Here is a 14,817-nt window from a genome sequence, read left to right on the forward strand (position 1 = left end):
CAATAATTTAAAGCAAAGGGAGGTAGAAACAGCAAGATGAGTTTTAATGGTCTTAAGCTCAGAGGTCTGCTGAGGATTCCAGGGGAATCCACACCACAGTCTGGTTAGATGAGAAAAGCTCTAGAAAACCAGGGCTTCCAGGTGTGGCTAAATTAGGGCCCTCCCTAGGCCTTCAAACAGATGCCGTCGAACGCCGTCTCTCCCACCCTCACACAAAAACTGTTTTTGAACAGGTGAATTAAATACCAGGAGCTCACGAATGAAAAGTCTTGGAAAATCAACTTGTGAGGTAGGAAGACAGGAGAGGAAGAGGGTCAGAATGGGATAAGGAATTTTATCCTCTCCTTCCGTGATGGTGTCGGGGAAGAATCTGTGCCGTTGCATCTGTGTAAACAAATAATATTTATTTTAATGGCTCTGACAGTATCACAAGATCATTGTGTTTGAAAAACACCTAGAAAAGTAAAAAATAAAATAAAAATCACTCATAATCCTACTCTCCTGAAAAGTCTAATGTGGTGAAGTATATTTTCCAGGCTGTTATCTCTCTATATAAAGAAGAGGTAGAAATTGAGGTATAGAAATAGATATACTGCATTGGAATCTTACTGTAACTAGTTTTATATCCTGAGTTTTCAATGCATATTTATTTTGTAATCTTTTTTGCATGTTAGAATATTCAGATTTGATATTTTATTTTTTTAATTTAATTTTTTTTTTTCTTTTTAGGGCCGCACCCATGGCATATGGAAGTTCCCAGGCTAGGGGTCAAATTGGAGCGGTAGCTGCCAGCCTCCACCACAGCTCACAGCAACGTCGGATCCCTAACCCACTGAGTGAGGCCAGGGATCGAACCTGCATCCTCATGGATCCTAGTCAGATTCGTTTCCACTGAGCCATGACAGGAACTCCCCAGATCTGAAATTTTATTGTCTAGTTAGAAGTCTGTTAAAAGGATGTGCCATTATGTGCCCTTTTTTTATGGACAGATGGGCCATGCATTTTCAAGCCCCAAGAGTTAGTTCATGGCCTGCCCATCTCTGTGCACTGAACCCTTACTTGACTAGTTAGTTCAGATGCCAGCCCCACTGAAGCTTCTCCCTTCCCCACTTAACAATTAATCCCGTTCTGGAGGCGGGGTGTTCGAGTGGAAGGAGTTTGGGCCTTGGGGGCTACTAACCTGGGCTCCATGCCTGGGGCATCCCTTACCAGCTGTGTGACCTTGGGAAACTTCTTAACCAAGCTTCCATCTCATCACCTATAAAATGAGGATAATTTTATAGAGTGTTAATATGATGATGGAGTAAAAGAAAATATGTGTTAGTTTTCTTTCCTCCACCCTTTTTTTGGTTTTCTAGCTTCTCCCCAAAGCAGCTAAAAGTAGTGGTTAAGAGCATACGCAAGTAACCCAGGCTTTCTGTGCCTCGATTGCTCCATCTGTATGCTAGGGATAATGGTACCCATCTCTGCATTCATGGGATTGAAGGAAGGGTTAAGTCAGATGATAAGGTAGTAGCATAACACATTTGGGGCCCACACAAGTAGGAGCACACACAATAAAGGTTGGTTCTTCTTTTGTAATTTTATAGGAACTTTCGTGAAGGTCCCTTCACTGCTTTCACCAGAGTGTGAGCTCCTCTGTGCCATCACAGTGGACGGTGAGTTCCCCTGTTGGCTGCCTCTGTCTGATGCGCCTCCAATGCCATGGGTGGGCCCTGCCTCACCACACGCAGCCACATCCTGTGGACGGCTCCAGCCTCAGATTTCCCCAGCAATCCCTGCTCGACCAGTGCGGGAACAGAGGAGCCCTTTGGAGCAAGTGGCCTGAGAGGGAGAGACCACCTTAACCACAGTCCAGCACTCAGGTGTCCGCCAAAGGGAAGGAAGTCTGGCTATGAGAGAACTTCCTTGGAAGAGGCTGAGTCCGTTTGCAGAAAAAGGCCCGGAGGGAGAGAGAACCTCAGGGAAAGGCCGTAGTGATCTGGCCCTGCTCTCGGGTGTTTCTTGGGGGAGGATTCTTTCCGACAGGAGGTGGTAACGTCTTGCCTTGTTGCTGCTGGGCAGGATCACGCTGAGAAGGCAGGATTCCCCCAGAAAGCAGCGTGTGGTAGCCGTCTTGGAGGGTGTCGCCCAGCCCCCAGCCCTCATGTTGGGCTCCAGCAGAGGTTCTCAAAGCGTGCTCCCGGGGCCAGCAGCACCCGCATCCCCTGGCAAGGCGTGAGAAATGCAGGTTCTCAGTTCTGCCGCAGACCTGCTCAGCCAGAAACTTGGGGGTGGGCTTGCCAGCAGTCAGAGGATTCTGGTACACTTTCAAGTTTGAGACCCACTGCCCTTGGGGACTGCTGGGGAGAGGAGAGGTGGAAGGACTCCTCTTTCCCAGGCCCTCTCTGAGCACTGGCTAAGTTCTTGCCCAGCCTTTTTTTTTTTTTTTTTTTTCTTCCTTTCTTTCGCTTTTTAGGGCCATACCTGCGGCATGTGGAAGTTCCCAGAATGGGTGTTGAATCAGAGCTACAGCTAGGCCCACGCCACAGCCACGGCAACCCCGGATCCTTAACCCACCGAGTGAGGCCAGGGATTGAACCCAAATCCTCATGGATACTAGTCAGGCTGGTTACCACTGAGCCATCATGGAAACTTCCGTTGCCCAGCATTTTTATCTGCACTGGTTTTGTTTGCTTGAGCTGGTGTCAGCAGATTTCTGAACTAAAGAGTTTGGGGTAATGAAGCAGAGGTCATTGAGAGAAAAACCATAAGTGAAGCTGTGGGGTCCCTATGCCCCCCTGCTTTGGTGTCTCCCCCTTTGGGTACCCCCAAAACCCCTGGTCAGGAAGCCTGGTGGTGACTAATAGCTCCCCTGTTGCTTCTTTCTGAAAGAGAGACGGACTGTACCAACGTGATCTGTCCCCCAGAATCCCGCCGAGGAAAAAGCAGCTTGTGGGCACAACTATTTATGTACAAAGATGTTCATCTCAGTATTACTTGTATAGGACAAAATGAAAGGCAGGAATGGAAGGGGAGCCAAAAGTATAGGTTAAACAAATAGTGGCACACCGATATAATGGAATCTTATGCAGCCACAGAAAATGACATATTTATAAAACATGTGGTGGTCATTTTACCACTCCATAGCATCTGCCTAGGACTCCCTCTCCCCCAGGGGAGAGGGTGATTATTGGAAGCTCCTCCCCCACAAAATATATTCCCCTTTAATCTCCATTTCCACCATATCGTTTTTCAAGAATCAGGTGGATTTAGGGCAGTTTCACATCTTTCCCATCCTCTGATGGCCTTACTTTGATGACAGCAGTGACTAGTGAGTTGGCATACCTGGAACAGGTTCAGATATGACCATGCCAGGCCCAGACTGCAAACAGATCTCACAGAAAAGGAAAAGAAGCAAGACCAGAGGGGACATTAATGCACGGGGGAAATAGAAGAGGCTGTGCCCCCGGGGCTGGTCTGAGCTGGCCACAGGCAGCTCTGCATGGTGCCCTGAGGACAGAGTAAATTCTGGCGGTCAGTGATTCTTGGAGCCAGCGGGCCCAGCTACGGGCAGATTCAGGCAACCAGAAAACAACACAACAGCCCAGCACAGTGCCTGACGTACAAGGGATACTCAGTAAGTCTGTGTCGAGTGGAGGAATAAATGAAACTTCATCACGGTCTCTGGTGACCAAGACCTTCCATCAGAGCATGCCCTCGGGGCCAGGGCTCTGGGCACAGACAGGTTTTCAGGAAAGGGGCCTGGGGAGAGAGCTTGGCTGTGTGTAGAGAAATGGTGCCGGTGGGGAAAGCAGGAGCCTTGGAATCCAACCCAGGTTTGAAACTTCTACCACTGAGCAGCTGCGTGATCCCGGGCAGTTTACCTGCCCTCTCTGGCCTCACCCCTTCCCTGGCTACCTGGGGCTCTTTCCCCACCTTGCAGGGCTGTTTTCCCGTGTTTCTGTGACATAATGGAAAGTACGTGAAGGACAGTTACGGCTCCCCTCCCACGGCTCAGTGGCAGCCTGAGAGCAGATTAAGGCAGGACTGTACTGTGACCCAGGTCGGCACCAGCAGGCGAGGTGGGACATGCTGCCACTCGCCCAGGAACCTGGGCAGGTCGCTGGCATCAGGCACCAGCTCTAGTTGGCAATGGAGGCTGCTTCCTAAGCACTGCCTGGCTCAGAGGCTGGCCGGGTCCAGGCCTGGAGACGAATCCAGCAATGACCCAGGGAAGCAGAGGAGCTGGGAAGAAAGAAGGGGTGGCTCCAGAGACCAAAAGGGTAGGAAACAAGAGTAAGATGTGAGTGTGGGCACCCAGCAGGATCCTCAGACAGAGGATATAAATTTGGTTTCCTCTTTCGCAAGGGCAGGTTTGGAATCTCATGTACTTGAGGTGACTTGCCTCCACGAGCATTCGTACCCTCTTTGCTGGGTGTACTCCAAGGCCACTCAGGTTCCTCCTAGGCACACGCTGTTTCAGAACAGCTTCCTACTGCTGTGGCAATGACCTGAGGCACATTCCTTCTTCTCACACCCACTGGCTCTTCCTCCCGGAGCTTTCTTGTGGCCAAACTCCACCCTCACACCCCTGGGTTTATCCTTACTTGGAAAGCACCTCATATTTGTTGTTACCTGGCTGATCCACCAGCCCTGTCATTCCCATATGCATCCTGGGCAAGATTTGCCAGCACAGCCCTTCCCGCTCTTTCGTGGCTCTCTTCTGACTAGTCCCCTCTGTCTTAAGTCAGCCTGTGCCAGACTGTGTCTCCTTACTGGGTGTGGGGTTTGTGTCTCATTCGTCTTTCGGCCTTTGGCAGACCCTAGCACAATGCGTGTCTCACAGCCTGGTCTTGACATTGGCTGGGGAAAATAAAGAGGGAGGGGAGGGAGGGAGGCAAACACTGGGGATCGGCCACCCAAAAGCCTTTCATGACCTTCTCCCCTCGTTTTCTTCTACTGAAGGCTTGGAAACAAAATGCATATTAATTTTTCCCAGCTATTCTTACAGCTGCGGGTGGTGTGTAAAACAGTTCTGGCCAATAAGATATGTCTTTAAGGAAAGTTTTCTTTCTGGAAGAAGAAGCACACTTCTCTAAGATCCTTCTTTGATCCTTTTGCCCTTCCCTTTTCTTCTTACCTGGAATGCAGACATGATTTCTGGAGGTACAAGAGCCATTTTGTAACCACGAGGCAACATGCAGCAGTCAGAATGGCCACTGAAAAAGAATAAAATACTGTGCTTCTTGATGGCATCTCTGATGACCGTTATTGCTAACCTAACCAAGTGCCTGGCTTGTTTGGGACTCAGGGGTATCTAGAGATGCAGGACTTTTGATGCTAAAACAGCAATGTTCCTAGACAAACTTGGTCTTTGGTCACCTATCCTGTCCTAGCCCTGACTGCTTATTTCCAGAGACTTCTTGTTATATAGTGAGGGAAAAAAGCCCTCATTTATCTCAGGCATTATAGTCAAGTTTTTCTGTTATTTGTAGTCAAAAGCAGTTCTGTGGATACATGTGAAAGTTGGTATTTCTTTTTTTTTTTTGTCTTTTTTGTTGTTGTTGTTGTTGTTGTTATTGTTGCTATTTCTTGGGCCGCTCCCACGGCATATGGAGGTTCCCAGGCTAGGGGTTGAATCGGAGCTGTAGCCACTGGCCTACGCCAGAGTTGGTATTTCTAAGACTCAACAAACAGACATGTACAGAGTTGCAGGTCATTGAGTGTGAGCTGCCTTAATGAAGGTTATCTCAATGGAGTTTTGTAATGATCCTTCATGGTACAGATGAAAAAACTGAGGCACCAAGAAGTTTAGCCCAACTGGAATCCAAGTCCTATACATTGATGCCAGGCCCCTTCCCCCATAGCTACTCTGGCTCATTTTCTTTTACCTCAATATGTGATCATGTACTGTCACTCTAGGCATAGACATCATTTTTTTTTTGAATGAATGAAGTCACTGCGAGATGCAGTATTGCCTTCTCTTTATGATTTCTTTCTGGACAACTCAAAAAATCCTGGCACCTGACTTGTTTCTCACTACTGTTAGTGAATAAGAGAGAATTGATTTGTATACATTTAAAGAATTTTTAGGAGTTCCCTTTGTGGCGCAGTGGTTAACGAATATGACTAGGAACCATGAGGTTATGGGTTTGATCCCTGGCCTTGCTCAGTGGGTTAAGGATCCGGCATCGCCGTGAGCTGTGGTGTAGGTTGCAGAGTCAGCTCGGATCCCTTGTTGCTGTGGCTCTGGCGTAGGCTGGTGGCTAGAGCTCTGATTAGACCCCTAACCTGGGAACCTCCATATGCCGCGGGAAGCGGCCCTAGAAAAGGCAAAAAGACCAAAAAAAAAAAAAAAAAAGAATTTTTAAAAATTATTATTCAGGAGTTCCCGTCGTGGCGCAGTGGTTAACGAATCCGACTAGGAACCATGAGGTTGCGGGTTCGGTCCCTGCCCTTGCTCAGTGGGTTAACGATCCGGCGTTGCCGTGAGTTGTGGTGTAGGTTGCAGACGCGGCTCGGATCCCGCGTTGCTGTGGCTCTGGCGTAGGCCGGTGGCTACAGCTCCGGTTGGACCCCTAGCCTGGGAACCTCCATATGCCGCGGGAGCGGCCCAAGAAATAGCAACAACAACAACAACAACAAAAAGACAAAAGACAAAAAAAAAAAAAATTATTATTCAAAAAGTACAAAGGGGAGTGTAGTAAAAAGTCTCCTTTCCACCCCTGTGGCTTTATAGGTGAGGAAATCTTCCATCGGTTTTAAATTGATGGTTTTGAATGTGGATCATAATAGTCCCTTAAGTTTGCATTCAGCTTTTGAGATGACGAAATACTTTCAAAGGCACAGGAGCATTTTCTCTTCCCAGCTGGCTGGGGAAGTTTTCTTTTGACGCCCTTCAGAGTCACAGCTCTTGGCAGATCTTCCCCTGATCCTTCCCCATTCCAAGAGGCCAAGACTTCCCTCTGGGTCCCTTGCCCCTTTTTAGGCTGTCTGCCTGTGACCAAGGCCACACCTGGCCAGTGCTGGGACTCCTGAGTCTCCTGGGTACAACCATAGGCTCTTCATGTGTTCTCTGTATCACTCATGGCGCCAAGAACAGGCCCCTCCCAGAAGATGCTCTGAAGATGCTGTTGATGGGCCCGCTGACCAGCTGACTTGCTCTTGTACGTGTATAGTGTATGAAATACCCTCTTCATTGGTCACATCTGATTCATTTTCTCTGACAGTTTGCATATTTATTTACAGTTTTCCCCTTATTAAAAATAATGCTTATGAAGAGTCTGTAATAACATGGGCAGATATTGTCACATTAATGGAAAAAAAATGTTTCTGTTTCTATGTATACCTACAGCTATACGTATAATTAAGATTCCCAGAACAAAGCCTATGTGTAGAACAATTTCTGGAAATAACTCAGTATTTCCTTCCTCTCGGCTGAACTCCTCGCCAAGATTTCTACATCTTGGTTGGGATTCGCCCAGGTTTCCAAGCCAGGTTCCTTAGCACTCTTATCTTGACTCCGTTTTCCCCACTCCCATGCCAGCACAACTGTGGCCACTGAATCCTGCCCTTCTCCTCCTAAGCTCTCAGATCTCTCTGCTGTTCTCCATTCCCACAGCCGCCTCCTTGGTTCAGCCCCACCACCTCATCCCCAAGTTTCCGCTACATCCTGACATCCAGGCTCCTGCCTTCTATTGTTTTTACATTGATTTTATTGAAGTATAGTTGATTTACGGTGTTAGTTTCTGCTGACCACAACATGATTCAGCTATACGTATTCTTATACATATATGCTTTTCATTTTCTTTTCCATTAGGGTTTATCACAGGAGAGTGAATATAGTTCCCTGTGCTCTACAGTCGGATCTTGTTGTTTATCCATGCTGATATAATAGTTTGCATCTGCTAATCCCAAACTCCAAGTCCATCCCACTCCTCCGTGGCAATCACAGGTCTCTTTCCTATGTCTGTGAGTCTGTTTCTATTTGGCATTGAAGTTCATTTGTGTCATATTTTAGATTCTATGCATAAGTGATATCATATGGTATTTTTTAGGTTTTTATTTTTTCTATTACAGTTGATTTATTTGTTCTGTCAATTTCTGCTGTACAGCAGTGTGACCCAGTTATACATACACATACATTCTTTATCTCATATTATCCTCCATCATGTTCCATCACAAGTGACTAGATATAGTTCCTGTGCTATACAGCAGGATCTCACTGCTTATCCACTCCAAATGCAATAGTTTGCACCTACTAACTCCAAACTTCCAGTCTATCCCACTCCCTCCTGCTCCCTCTTGGCAACCACAAGTCTGTTCTCCAGGTCCATGAGTTTGTTTCTCTTCTCCAGGTGCATGAGGAAGGCTCATTTATGCTGTATGTTAGATTCAAGATTTGTGAAATCATATGGTATTTGTCTTTCTCTTTCTGACTTACCTCACTTAGTATGAGAGTTTCTAATTCCATCCATATTGCTGCAAATGGCATTGTTTTGTTCTTTGTTATGGCTGCGTAGTATTTCATTGTGTTAATGTGCCAGATCTTAATCCATTCCTCCATCGATGGACATTTAAGTTGTTTCCATGTCTTGGCTATTGTGAATAGTGCTGCAGTGAACAATAGGGGTGCATGTATCTTTTTGAATGAAAGTTTTGTCCAGATATATGCCCAGGAGTGGGATTGCCTGATCATATGGTGGTTCTATATTTAGTTTTCTGAGTTACCTCAATACCATTTTCCGTAGTGGTTATATCAATTTACATTCCCAGCAACAGTGTAAGAGGGTTCCCTTTTCTCCACACCCTCTCCAGCATTTGTTATTTGTTGACTTGTTTTTTGTTTGTTTGTTTGTTTGTTTTGTCTTTTTTTTTTTTTTTTTTTTTTTTTGCCTTTTCTAGGGCTGCTCCCGCGGCATATGGAGGTTGCCATGGGGGTCTAATCGGAGCAGTAGCCACCGGCCTACGCCAGAGCCACAGCAATGCGGGATCCGAGCTGAGTCTGCAACCTACACCACAGCTCACGGCAATGCCGGATCCTTAACCCACTGAGCAAGGCCAGGGATCAAACCCTCAACCTCATGGTTCCTAGTTGGATTCGTTAACCACTGAGCCACGACAGGAACTCCATGTTGACTTGTTAATGATGGCCATTCTGACTGGTGTGAGGTGGCACCTCGTAGTAATTTTGATTTGCATTTCTCTAATAATTAGTGATGTTGAGCATTTTTTCATCTGTGCCTGTTGGCCATCTGTACATCTTCTTTGGAGAAATGTCTGTTTAGGTCTTCTGCCCATTTTTTAATTGGGTTGTTGGTTTTTTTGCTGTCGAGTAGTATAAGTTGTATGTATATTTTAGAGATTAAGCCCTTGTCAGTTGCATCATTTGAAACTATTCTCTCCCATTCCATGGGTTGTCTTTTTGTTTTTATTTTTTATGGTTTCCTTTGCTGTGCAAAAGGTTTTAAGTTTGATTAGTCACATTTTAGATTCTACACGTAAGTGATATCATATGATATTTTTTTAGATTTTTATTTTTTCTATTATAGTTGATTTATTTGTTCTGTCAATTTCTGCTGTACAGTAAAGTGACCCAGTTTTATATATATATGTATATACACACACACACACACACACACACACACACACACACACACACATACACATTCTTTTCTCACATTATCCTCCATCATAGTTTATTTTTGTTTTTGTTTCTGTTGCCTTGGGAGACTGACCTAAGAAAACATTTGTGCAGTTGATGTCAGAATGTTTTGCCTGTGTTCTCTTCTAGGAATTTGATGGTGTCTTGTCTTATGTTTAAGTCTTTAAGCCATTTTGAATTAATTTTTGTGCATGGTGTGAGGGGGTGTTCTAGCTTCATTGATTTACATGCACCTGTCCAGTTTTCCCAGCATCACTTGCTGAAAAGACTGTCTTGTTCCCCTTTTTATATTCTTCTGTCCTTTGTCGAAGATTAATTGACCATAGGTGTCTGGGTTTATTTCTGCGTTCTCTCATATGGCATTTGTCTTTCTCTTTCTGACTTACTTCACTTAATACGATAATCTCTAGGTCCATCCACGTGGCTGCAAATCTGCCTTCTAAGTCTTGCTCTACCTTGATCCATTTGCCACATTTCAAAAGTCAGGGTCCTTTTTCTTTAAAAAAAAGAAAAAAAAGAAAGGGTGGGAGTTGCCCTTGTGGCTCAGTGGTAACGAACCCTACTAGAATCCATGAGGACGTGGGTTTGATCCCTGGCTCTCCTCAGTGGATTAAGGATCCAGTGTTGCCATCAACTGTGGTGTAGGTTACAGACTGGGTCAGATCCCACATTGCTGTGACTGTGGCATAGGCTGATAGCTGCAGCTTGAATTCTACCTCTAGACTGAGAACTCTCATATGCCTCAGGTGCAGCCTTAAACCTCCCCCCAAAAAAGGGAGTTCCCTGGTGTTCTAGTGGTTAGGACTTGGCAGTTTCACTGCTGTGGCCCAGGTTCATTCCCTGGTCTGGGAACTGAGATCCCACATCAAGCCACTGCCAGCTGTGGCAAGAAAGAAATGCTCATTGAAGCAACCCTCCAGGCCTGGAAAGGCAGTGCCCATGCACCTAGCCTCGAGCAACCACCAGTGAGTCTCTTAATACATACCTTCTGTCTCCATACATCATTTGCTATGATATTGGATTATATTCTGATGAGGGCTGACTAGACACCATTAGCCTGATTTTATGATTTGCAGAGAAAAGTAGTGATGCTACCAGGAATTTAAGGGGATTCCCTTTACAAGTCCTTTAATCAACCTTTGAATTTACTGTTCATTAACTTCTCACCTGTGGAAAGTAAAAAAAAAAAAAAAAGAAGAAGAAAAGAAAAAAAGTTGTCATCTGTGAAGCCCTGAACTTTTAGATCGAAGAACCAGGTCTCTGTTCCAGACTTATGACCTTGGACAAGTCATCTGGGCACTTTTAAACCTCAGTTTCCCCCAATTTTAGGATGGGAATAATAATACCTCACAGGTTATAGCTATTCTCATAGTGCTGTTGTAGAAGTTAAATTGCTAATGGATGCAAACTTGATTGGTAATATATGAAGTGTCATTTAAAAATATGAGAGCACTTTCATCTTTTTTTTTTTTTTTTTTTTGCTTTTTAGGGCTGCACCTGCAGCATATAGAGGTTCTGAGGCCAGGGGTTGAGCCAGAGCTGCAGCCACTGGCCTACACCACAGCAACACGGGATCCGAGCTGCATCTGTGACCTATACCACCTCTCACAGCAATGCTGGGTCCTTCACCCACTGAGTGAGGCCAGGGATCGAACCCGCATCCTCACGGATACTAGTCAGGCTCATTACCACTGAGCCACAATGGGAACCTCCCACTTTCACCTTTATTATAAATGAAAGTTTTCTTGCCTCTGCTTTACTCTCAGCATTCCAACCCAAATACAAGCTCTCCACAGGGAAGTAAGTGAACTGCACCGATTTTAAGGAGAGAGGATGTCCTTCGTCTCATATCAAGGAGATCTACTGAAACCCCCTTCTCATGCCACTCCGGAGTCTGGGACAGTCGTGTCTGCCTTGCCAGGGATGGCAGGGCCTCAGGGCAGGCGAGCTGCACACCTTGTGAGCTGCCCTACCATGCTCAGGCCCCAGTGGGGTGGCACCTGCTGGGGAAGTGGCCATTGCTCAGCTCTGGGAACATTAGCTCCTCCCACGGGGAGCTCTCTCCTCCAGACTGCCCTCTTCGAAAGGACAGTTCTGCTTAGGTTTGTCAGGGCCCTTCCATGGCTGCCTTTTAGTCTCCCAATAAACCGGTTAAGCAGTGCAAACAGCCAAAGTGGGCCCCAAACCAAAGACCCCAATAAAGAAGGGGAGGCGGGGACTCTGGAAGGAGAGTCACATCTATACAGTTGACACGAATCTAACCTCTAATCAGAGGCCTGGACCCAAAGCCTTTCTCTGATACAAACCGGCTGTGTGACTCATCCAAGCTCTCTGAGCCTCTTAGTATTATGTCCTATCAAATGAGCATGGTAATACCTAAGTTTTGGTGTTATTTAAGGATTCCATTTGTATGAGTTTTAACAAATGGAGAACTGCCATGGGACTGTGAGCTGAATATAAGTGTATCTGCCTAAAGGAATTATTCAGAATAACCCAAATGAATTGTGTGTCTCTGGGCTTCCATGAGGTTGTCCATTAATGGGCTTTAAATGTGATTCTAAAAAATCACAACTTCTGGAGATGAGAGATGTGCCATGAAAGCCAGTTGGTTTCAGATAACCAAAGGCCACCCCTAACTGCCTTTGTTCCCTATTGCACAGCCCGCTGCCTGAAAGGGCACACTGGCAACCCCTTCGTGCCTACCTCTACTCCGTGCTTTGTGGTTGCCAGGGCCCTTCCTCGGCCGTCTTTTATACTCCCAGTAAACTGTTAGGTTAGCAGAGCAGACAAACCCTCCCTTCACCCCAATGCACTTTTTATGAAGGACTTGTTTGAGGCCACAAAGCTCAAAAGGACAGTTCTTCTGCAGCCTGGAACCCCCAGTGTGGAGGGTCAGCTGGGATTCGAACCCAGGTTTCTAACAGTCTTGTTGCCCAGAGCCCAGGCCACGAGCCGACGGTTAGCAAAAATCCCATGGGCTGCAGCCTTGGGGGTTAACAGGTCCCCACCCCCATGAACATAGATTCCCTGGCAACCCCGGCTAGACCCGGGCTCCTGCTTCTACCCTCGGATTTTTATTTTCTTGCCTTTGGACCAGGAGGCACTTGCGCTCCCTGCTTTGGGCCTCGCTCCCTGTATGTAATTGGGAGCACCCTGTTGGCCTCACGTGGTGACAAATGGGCTTCCTCCAGCAAGCAGGCAGTGACGGAAGCCCTGCCAGCATGTGGGCCCTCCCCTGCAGCACCGCACTCAGATGCGATTAGCCCTGAGTGTCCCAATGCTTGGCAGTGGTTCCAGGAGGCAGTGAGGCCTTTGTCCGTGCCGCTGTCCTGTCACCTGGCTACAGTTTCATTTGGCTGCCAGCCCGCCTGGCCTTTTGCATCATCCTAGCTGCTCCCTCCCCCTCAGCTAGCAGCTTAGTCCATCAGGGAGGATCCGGGGTGTGCAGGTGATGTTTCCGCATCTTCCCCAAAGCGGCTTTGGAATCATCTGGACAATGAGCAGATGCTGCCTGGTTTAGGCGGGAGGCTCCCTGAGGCGTCCCCTGTTTGCCAGTGCAGAGGAGGGAAGGAGCATGTGTGGTAGAACTTGGCCCCGGCTCCCAGGCGCTCAGGTCTGTACATTCAGCATTTGCTGCTTTAGCACATTTTAAGGGAGCCCGTGCTATGTGCCTGGCACTATTCTAGACCCTGGGAATAAAGCAGTGAGCAATACAGATGAAAAGTCCCGCCTTGTGAGGCTGACCTTCTGCAGTGGAAAGCGGAATGAGGAGAGGAGACAGGCAAATAAACTTAAAAATAGCTGTGTTGGCGGAGTTCCCGTCATGGCTCAGTTAATCTGACTAGGAACTATGAGATTGCGGGTTCAATCCCTGGCCTTGCTCATCGGGTTAAGGATCCGGCATTGCCGTGAGCTGCGGTGTATGTCACAGATGTGGCTCGGATCCCATGCTGCTGTGGCTCTGGCATAGGCTGGTGGCTACAGCTCTGATTAGACCCCTAGCCTGGGAACCCCCAGGGGGCAGCCCTAGAAAAGATTAAAAAAAAAAAAAAAAAAAGGCTATGTTTGGGTTCCAGCAGTAGCAAATCTGACTGGTATCCATGAGGATGTGGGTTCAATTCCCTGGCCCGCTCAGAGGGTTAAGGATCTGGCATTGCCCTGAGCTGCGTGTCACAGACACGACCTGGATCTAGCGTCGCTGTGATCTGTGTGATGTAGGCTGGCAGCTGCCGCTCTGACTGGACTCCTAGCCTGGGAGCTTCCGTATGCCGCGGGTGTGGCCCTAAAAAGGCAAAGGTATGTCTATCACATATAGCGACATTAGAGGATACTATGGGGAAAATTAAAACAGGCGAGAGGAAGCTGCCCAGGGGTTGCTCTTTCCAGGGCCCACACAGTGCACAGCGGAGCAGGTCCCTGACTCTGGTCTGGCCAGCTCCTCAGGGCTGAGTCTGATTCCCACACCCCCCAGCTATAGCCAGTGAGGGCTGCTAGGATAGAAAGACCCCCTGGAATCACCTGCGACCCCCAGAGCCAGATTCTCTCAGCACAACCCCCTCAACCCAGCCCTGCCAGGACGTTCTCTTCTGTATTCCTCCCCCTCCTTCCCCCAAAACTGACACCTGAACCCAGCTGCTGAGACCTGCACAGTCCCAAGAGGGGACTTGGGGGGGAAGCAACCAGCAAACAGACCATGACAGTACTGAGAGGTCTGGCGGGGCCTGTGCAGGGGCTGTGGGAGCCCCAGGGTGGGGCCAGGTGGGGGCTGAGTTTTCTGTCTGGCTGTCTTGTGCATTGGAGTGTGGCTAGCAGATGCCAGCAGCACCCCTCCCCAAGTCAGGGCAACAAAAACATCACCAGACATGGCCAAATAGTCCCTTTTGCAAATCACCCTTCCCTTGAGAACCCCTAGTGTAATGCAATGTCACTCAACTTATTTGACCAAGAAGCACCTTTTATTTGGGGGTGGGGGGGACATCTCTTAATACTGCGTGTAACTGTTATTCTGAACCCTTCAGGAAGCGCTGCATCCAGATAAAGCCCAGTTCCCTACCACAGGGTCAGGGCTTTGGGAGCTGGGTCCTGTGTGTCCCCGTGGCCATACCCCTCACCGCACCAGTCTCTGCGCTTTACTTCAGTAAAGCCCAGCAGTTTGCAGCTGCCTGTATTCC

At 47.5% G+C, this 14,817-nt stretch overlaps 1 protein-coding gene across 8 annotated transcripts in view; it reads left to right on the plus strand.

Annotated features, from left to right (window-relative positions):
* LOC102164427 (uncharacterized) overlaps positions 1-14,817 on the plus strand; it is a 219,616-nt gene that overhangs the window by 138,506 nt on the left and 66,293 nt on the right. For 4 of the 8 annotated variants that reach the window (XR_014816565.1, XR_002336035.2, XR_014816564.1 and 1 more), the window contains exon 2: positions 1,590-1,658. The exons of 3 other annotated variants lie outside the window; for them this stretch is intronic. Coding sequence is in view for 1 of the 5 variants with exons in the window: in XM_084978079.1 (XP_084834205.1) it covers positions 1,705-1,865 (161 nt within the window). In the remaining 4 variants the exon portion in view is untranslated. One more of the 8 variants, XM_084978079.1, reaches the window with a different exon arrangement.

Source organism: Sus scrofa, chromosome 9 (assembly GCF_054392235.1).
Source record: "Sus scrofa isolate SSC_HxYL_T2T_F1_AM1 chromosome 9, Sscrofa_HxYL_maternal_Yorkshire_Landrace_v2.0, whole genome shotgun sequence".
Lineage (NCBI taxonomy): Eukaryota > Metazoa > Chordata > Mammalia > Artiodactyla > Suidae > Sus > Sus scrofa.